This window comes from Macadamia integrifolia, chromosome 10 (assembly GCF_013358625.1).
Source record: "Macadamia integrifolia cultivar HAES 741 chromosome 10, SCU_Mint_v3, whole genome shotgun sequence".
NCBI lineage: Eukaryota > Viridiplantae > Streptophyta > Magnoliopsida > Proteales > Proteaceae > Macadamia > Macadamia integrifolia.
The window spans coordinates 21,442,588-21,451,083 of NC_056566.1; the positions used below are offsets into that span (position 1 = coordinate 21,442,588).

At 38.2% G+C, this 8,496-nt stretch overlaps 1 protein-coding gene across 1 annotated transcript in view; it reads right to left on the reverse strand.

Annotated features, from left to right (window-relative positions):
• LOC122092274 (chloride channel protein CLC-d-like) overlaps positions 1-8,496 on the reverse strand; it is a 20,214-nt gene that overhangs the window by 6,696 nt on the left and 5,022 nt on the right. The window contains exons 3-11 of the mRNA XM_042662601.1: positions 5,900-5,974; positions 5,570-5,658; positions 5,303-5,443; positions 5,106-5,176; positions 4,852-4,931; positions 4,532-4,681; positions 3,234-3,293; positions 3,052-3,126; positions 2,435-2,586 (exon numbers count right to left, since the gene is read on the reverse strand). Coding sequence (XP_042518535.1) covers positions 2,435-2,586; positions 3,052-3,126; positions 3,234-3,293; positions 4,532-4,681; positions 4,852-4,931; positions 5,106-5,176; positions 5,303-5,443; positions 5,570-5,658; positions 5,900-5,974 — 893 coding nt within the window. The remainder of the gene's footprint in view (positions 1-2,434; positions 2,587-3,051; positions 3,127-3,233; positions 3,294-4,531; positions 4,682-4,851; positions 4,932-5,105; positions 5,177-5,302; positions 5,444-5,569; positions 5,659-5,899; positions 5,975-8,496) is intronic.

Sequence of the window (8,496 nt, forward strand, 5' to 3'; positions counted from 1 at the left end):
CCCCCCCCCCCCCCCCAAAATCTAATTACTGGAAGAATTAGGGCATAGATGTAGTAGTTTCATTTCAATTTTTTATATGTTAGAGACCGGAAGTTGGGATACCTCTAGTATGTTGATGTCTTGATAATGAAGATTATAAGTGGGCTATCATGGACTATCAGAACAATTGAGCACAAAATATTTCATAGGATACATATGTGCAACATTAGGAAGAGCGTCAACGACATCTTTAGGAAAAGCAGCTCGTGGATTAGTCCCTCCAAGAAACTCCATGTATTTAGTGGTGAGTGTTTTATAATTGCATTTCCCTAACCTAATGTATGTTTTGATTGTTTTACTTGCATATTTACATTTCCAAGTAGCTAAATTATATGTAGTTAGTGTGTATAATAGGTCTAGTATAGCACAACATTCAACGTATACTAGCAAACTTGGATCCAAAACACAAATACCATTTCGGGTGGTTTTTTTATAAAACTAATTCATAATATAGATGTAAAATAGTAAAAATAGGCAGCACAAAAACAATGTTTAAAAACCATATTTCTAGGCCTCAAAACCTAGGTTTCGATTTTGGCCAGGGTCAAAACCTGAAACTTGGAACCTTGTCCAAGAGTACATGAACAACAATAACAAACAACAACAAACTCAGCCTTATCCCAACTAAATGGGGTCGGCTACATGAACCCGATCAAAGACAAAATATTAAATTAATAGCAAAAAGACAAGAGCACTGAAATAACACTGCTCAGCAATATCCCATCTGAATGGGGTCGGCTACATGGACCCTATCCCTCCAAACAACTCTATTCGAGGTCATACTAGGGTGTCAAGACCTAATCTATGCATGTCCTTCCTCACTACTACTCTTAGGATTATTTTAGGCCTGCCCTAAGCTTTTTTAGTTACTTCAATCTGAATCCAATCACTCATCCGAACTAGTGCATCCCAAGGCCTCCGTTGACATGACCATGCCACCTTAGATGACTTTCTCGGAGCTTTTCATGTATTGGGAAACTCCAAAATCAGCTCTAATCAGTCCAAGAGTAGGAATGAAAATATCCAGAGGAGACAAGGTGAGTAAACAAGAAGTTTTATCTAGCCAAATCAATGGAAAAGGCAAAAAGCATGCATCTTTATTTATTTATTTACTCATGGATGGAAAAATTCATGTACATTAATATGGTGGAAGGTTCTACATTCAAAAGAAAAAAACAAGTATAAGGTGAACATAGAAGAACCATGCCACTTTTTTTTTTCTTTTGGTCATGAGGTTCAGGCAGTTAATGTTCAAGTACCACAGGTAAAAAATAAAATTTCCCTCCTTTTTTATTTAATTAAAATTGTTGAAACTCATGACTTATGTAAATAGGCTCCTAGGAAAACAGTAGAACCGTAGGAACCGAAAGATCCAAGCCCATTCCTCTTAAAGTGGACCATGGTTCACTTAAGTCTTAAGTGATTTAAGTTTCTTAGTGGGCCTATGGGCCTAGCTGGTTCAATGGGCTGGGTGACCAGAATCGTGAGATATTTGTTTTAAGTTATTAATCTTAGGCTATTAGATACTTTCTACTTTGGTTTATTAGCTAGGATATTAAGTTTCTTGCTGTACAAGTCCAATTGTTTCTCTGCAAGGGAAATTTCTATTATTTGCTATTTCCTTTCTAGTGTTGGCAATAGCGATGCTATATGTAAGGGACCTTTAGAGTCCTTCCCACGATTTTGAAGTTGAATGAAATTTGGTTTTTATGCCACTACTGTTGGAAACAGTGAGAGGAGAGATTCCTAGGTTAGTGAGAGACTGATCAAGGCCATAGGTGAGAGGCCTCGGTCATATCCCCCCCCCCCTTTCTTCTTCCTTCTCTTCTCCTCCATCAAATCCTTTTAATTTCTATTTTAATAACCAGCAATAAGCAATCATCTGAGAGGTACCAAGACATCCACTAATAATGTTGCTGGTTGATCAATAGAAGTCTGCTCTATCGATTTTCAACAGAAGCTGGTCTTGACGATTCAACTCTAACCCTACAAAATATGTCATGGGATACATACGTGCCAAAGATCCTTGCTATTAGCTACTGTTTAGGTGGTTTACAATCTTCTGTTGCTGGGGTATAATTTACTGTTGTCAGTATTGGATGATCCTATTGGGGGTTGGGTTGATAGTTGTCTATTTGAGACCTAGCCCTACATTAATGACACTGACAAGCCACTGCACTTCCATCAAATCGAGTACATGTTTGACTTCCCTGCATAAGGTTTAACAGGTCTGGCATTTTTTCAGTGTTTGCAATTCCTCTGAGACCAAGCAAACTCAATGATTCATAATCCGTCACAAGACTTCTACAAGATGATTCCATAGCTCTGGTAACCAGAATGATCAAAATCCCATGAACCATAAGCGTAGTGGAACCAAACAAATAAACAGACTTACGTTCCCTCCTCAATGCTGAGCTTCTTATAAAAGTTGACCACAAACATGCCAACAAGCCGTCCATATGTTGATCCTATCATTATTCCAGGAATGAATTGACCAGCCGGAACAGAAGTACCAAATGTCACCACAGCCAAGGTATAAAACATAACCTGAAAACATGCAACCGAAAGAAAACTCAATGCATGAGTAAGGAAGTGGTCAAGCAAACTCATTATTAGGCATATTAATTAGGGAAATGCGATGGAAATGTAGGCCGACATTCCATGCTAAGAAATGAAAAAGGAAAAATCCCTCCTCTTTTGATCAAATAAATGATCACACACAACCGCATCGAGAAAACATTAACTTGAGGAGTAATGAACAAGTAGTTTTCTGTAGACTAATGGTATACTATCTATATAACCAGTTCTCTAGCACTTCGGAATATTAACCAACTCAAATAGTAAAGATTCACGTGAACAGGCATGACCCATTGAGGATACAACACAGAACGCATCAAAGAAGTGAACACAGATGCCCTCGGTGCACGATAAGCATCAGCTGTGCTCTATAGTAGCTATAAATGATTTCATTGCAAATAAAAAGCCAAATGAATACAGTGAGAGGTACAATACCAAAAAGGTAAGAAGGCCTTGAGCACTATACTCATGAAATGTTTTTGCACTAAATAAATTGCGTATGGCATTATCCTGCAACCAAAAATATAGACTTCATCAAAAGAACGGCTTTAGAAGGCAACAGTAAATTTTTAACACCAAAGAATAGAAGATTAGAGGTCAAATAAATTCAAGAGAACCTGAGTGTTAAAAAATATAGTCGCCAAATCGTTGTATTCATTGTCCTTGGCACAGTAAAACTGAAAGTAACAAAAAAAAAAATTAGAACAATGAGAGACTATAACAGAAGCATATCTGGTTGCTACCTAGAGAGTAAGGATCTATAATGAAAGATATGGATTTATTAAAACAAGGTTTAACAACATCAACTGTTAGTGCCATAGAGATCAATACTGGTGATATAGTTGCACAAACAATTCATTCAGATAAGTCAAGAGAAGCCTTTATTTGTGTGAGGGTTGTACATAAAATGGTCCTGCAGAACTATTACACCATGGAGGGGGGGGGGTGTTACAAGAGAGAGGGGACAGGGAGAGGGAGACTGAGGGGAGCCACTTTTCTCATGCAAAGTGAAGACAGGAGGGTTGATCCCTTGATCTCCTGATACCCCGACAGTGGTTAAAGAGTTAATAAGGGTACTTTCGGCACATGCCTATTATGTTGTAATGTGTTTTTTCTTTTTACCTTTTACCTCCCTCCGCTATCTTATATTAGCATGGGGGTAAGGATGTAATTTCCCTTTCCTAAACTAAGTGAATCAATATAGAGGAGACAAGGGTATTCTCGCCCAACAAGTTCTACCATCTCTTTCACTCCTCCTTGTCTTCATTTTATTCTTCTCCTTCTCCCTTCTTCTCTCATATTCTTCCTTGCTTCCTTGCTTCCTTGCAACTCTTACATTCCAACTACAACCTTCAGGGATACCAGCAATTGAGTGTCTCAGTGTCCAATAAACTAACTAGTCTGCCACCCTAAGTTTTGTGAAGGAACTTTCCTACATAAAGCACATGGTGAATTTCTATGCTCTGTTCATGATTTGATTTGCTAATGATAAAGTTATTGACTTTCCTCAACCTTAAAAGCTCTATTGGCTAATAAATTCGTTGTTAAATCCTTTATTATTTATCTCCACACTTTCTCTCAAATTTTGACAATTTCTTGCTCTCGTGTTCAATGGTGTGAAAAACCTACAGGCGTCATGGATTGTTAACCTATACATGGCCACATATGTGAGCCTCCACTCTTAAAGGGAGCCAACTCCTATACTCACTAAAGCAAACATTGTAATCCTGCGCTTTCATCATAATACTGTCTTTCAGTATAAAAAAACTCTCAAGAAACCGAAATGTTTTTACATGTTATATCATTAGTTTTTATGCAAAATAGGGCATAAATAGATGTTGCATGTGGATGAAGTCTCGAGCATTTACCCTTGATATAAAAGACAAACGAACCCAGTTAGAACTTGAAAGCTTACCCTCACATAATTTCCATACATTCCTGGTGGGCGCGGGCATTCTATACCAGAATTAGCTTCTGACTCTGGGCATGGACTGCATTTTCTTAGAAGTGGTAATCCAAAGGAAATGGTTGATGTTAACAGAGAGACAAGGCAGACTTCAATAATCTGCAACCCACAAAGTAGAGGCTGGAATTGGCAATAGATAACCATGGAAGAACAATGCCAAGAAAACAAAATGAATTGATGAGCAAAACTTTCAATTACAATCTTTGTTGTATTTCTTTTTGATGAACTTTTTCAAACCATAAGTCCATAACAAAACTGACATAATTTACCTTCACTCTATTCCCTTTCTTATGCAAATATTGTCGACGCCAACGAGTTATGTAAAGAGTAAGCTGATTAAATAAGGCCCCTGACAGAATTAAGAAAAGCAACTGAGCAACCCATGTGGATCAGTGAAGGATGCAAAGAGACATGAACAGAAACTATATAAAATCATTCTTTCTTCTTTTCTTTTTATTTATTCAAATTTTTTTTTTAAAGAAAGTAACGCTGTCATAAAATCTCAGCAAAGAAAAGTACATACCAAGAAGACCTCCAATCACCCCAATGAAAGCCATTGGCAATAGTTCCTCAAACGAGTAGTCCTCTTGACCACTACAAAAGGAGAACCCAGTTAAAATTGGAAGTATAAACGATTAGCTTGATTCAGAGACATGCACTTAAAATAAAACAGGGAGGAAAAATAAGAGTTTTAAATACACGACAAGTTCTGATTCTAACCCAGAAACATCCCAGATTATGAAGCCTCCAGACCCAAAATGTCCACACTTTCCACTTCCACACCAGGTCATGGCAGTACGAATCACGACAGCCACAACAGCAGATGTGAAAAAGACACGCCACATAAGTTGACTCCTCCACCTTCAAGAAAAATGAATAACTATGTACAGGTGTCTAAACCAACTCAATCATTTTATATATTAACCAACTCAATTGTTGATTGAACATACAACTAATATCCTTATGAAAAGAACAAGAAATTTTTACCAAGATGTAACCTCTTCAAGTGCAAATAACACACCACCAACTGGAGCTCTAAATGCAGCAGCAACTCCAGCTGCACATCCACAGGTTACCTTTTGAAAACATTAGAAAACCAGTGAAAATGAGCACAATGCAACAGTAATTGTGCCTTGATTATAATAAAATGGGCAAACAGTAAATTTGGCTCTCTCTAAAAATTGTCCATATGAAAGGCAAATGCAATTTGAAAAGGATAATTCTGTCTATGAGACAAATATCTGCTAGGGAACAGAATCTCCAAAAATTGTTGAAGATTCAGTATAGAGCATAAATTACAAACCAAAGATTACTCACAAGATCACGACAATCACGATCACTCTGGAATACTTGTAGCCACCTTGCTCTTAGATGATATTTCGTAGATCCAACCTAAATTGATTTACAGCATTAAGAAAAATAAAAAGATGAGTTTGTAGGAAGACATGCCATGGGAAAGACAAGTTAAGCACATGCAATATGAAGACAGATCTGGATTATATATGCAAAGAAATTAGATCAGTATTCAAGCTTCAATAAAAAGAGCCAGGGCACAAAAACAAGAACTATGTGCACACATGAGAATTAAAAAAGAAAAAAAGAGATACCATCAGAGCACATATGCATGTACACACACCCATGCAAGGTTTGTGAAGCTGCATGTTATCTATAATTTTATATTAAAAGGATCTGGTCCCTTGCTTGGACCACGCTTTTTGGGTGTTTCAATTTCTAGAATATCAAGAGTATAATTTATTGCTTTTCATTGGTTAATTTTTTAATAAACCTTTTAAGATAAATAAATATATCTTTTTGTTTAGAACCCCTAATCCCATCCTCTAATCTCTTATTTTCTTCTTTTCCTCTCCCTTCCTAAAATATATTCTCCTCACATATCCTTGCTACTCTCTCCCCCCTCTCCCCTGCCCTAAAATCCCTTTCCCCATCCATGTCACGCACAATCAAAAGAAACTCCCCTTTCTCCCTCCCACTAAAACCCCAATCCCTCCACCCAGTGGCACACACCCCCCACACACCCAAAATATCCCCTCCTCTCTCACCAAAATCCCTCTCCCCCAATCCACATGTCACACACTCACAAACCCCTCACACAGACAACCAAGGTTTAAAGTATCGGTTAGTATTGTATTGGCCGATACATATCGGGATTGATACAATACAGTTTTTTTTAAAGAAGAGTATTGTACCGTATCAGTATCCGCTGATATGCACTGATACATATCAATGCTTAAGACACGTATCGATAAATCCCATTTCACTTTCGAAACAGTGCATGTTCTTCTCACATGCGTATCTGACCATATCCATGCATCTTTAGCGTATTTTGCATCTCTCCGATATGATACGATACAATACAATACGTCTATTAAAATCACCCCTCCGATATGATCCCAATACCGATTCTCTCTCTCTCTCTCTCACACACACACACACACACACATACACATTGCATGCAGGGTTACGGGTTACCTAGTTTGGGGAAAGGATGTGCAAAAGGCTGTGTAGATGAGGAATTATAGGTCCCCCCACTGCTATTTTCTACCACATGGGATTCTAGGTGGAGATATCCTTACTGTTGGACGAGAAAAAAACACTCTGTTATCAGGTGTCAAATTTGTTTCCCTAACCTACAAGTACTAACTATTTATGATACTACATTTAAAAAAACTACAAGTGCTACTTTTTCAGTAAAGAACAAGTTGAGGTCAGAAATGCTAGCATAATGCACTCAAGAAGGACCTTAAACAAAAATACACATTCCACTCACTCCGGTAAACTCATTACAATCTGATGCCCAATAAATGAGGTCACTAGCTCTCCAAGCCACATAAAAGATGGATACAGCACAGTAATAGAAGATACTATGGTTCATTTCTCTCCAAATACACCACATCAAGGTTTCACGAATCACTCATTCAATTTCCAACCCTGATCCGTGGTGGATACAAACTCCTAAATACAGAAAGATCTGACTAATCCATACTGGATAACTCCAATATTTCAGTAGATGGGTTGGTCCATCAGGATGGATATGGGATTGGGGTTCATTGAGCGGGGAGTGATTCAAATTCCATCCCAACCCCTTGATCCTTGTACCACATGACAGTAGCAACCACACTTCTAAGTCCCTCCTTCCACTCCCACCCCAACAGAAACTGAACACATTAGTCTTCCCACTCAATAAGAGATGGGACACATCTTTCAGGACGACCTAACACACATATCGCCAATGAGAACTCAGCCCAGATTTTCACCCATTAACATAAAGTTAATAAGGCAGAGGAACTCATTCCCCGTCCCCAAAACAGGGATTGGGCAGAATGCAGCCCCTAGAAAGTCCAAATGAATAACCAAATCTTCAAGGATGCACTCTAGCCCACACAATTGTAAGTGGAAAGAGGATGATGTACAAACATCAATGGCGTCATGAGATCTAGTTTTCAATTGACCAGAGCTCTCCCAATCAAATCCTTCTATATTCTTCCCAAAGTCTGATAAATTCCCTTGTACAGAAGTCCCAACAACTTCATTGCACACTGCAAATCCCAGTAATTAAGATGCCTTCCAAAATTAAAATTCAAACAATAGAGCTCCCCCATAAGCCCGAAGTCTGCAAACTAGGCCTCTTTGTTAGTAACAATGCCGTGGAGGTCTGGATATACAAGTTCCAATGGTTGATCCAACCGTCCAAGCACCATAAGTTACTTGATCCCTGAGAAAATTCCATTCCAAGTACTCAGGAATGGGCCTCTGATATTAACAATCTCCTTTCACAGAATGGTGCTGCAACTTGTTCAAAGGTCAAACTGAATGGTTTCAAACCAAATATCCAATGCCATTTGCATTGTTGGGGTTGATTCATATTAGCAGTTCTACAAATCCTAAATCGGTAA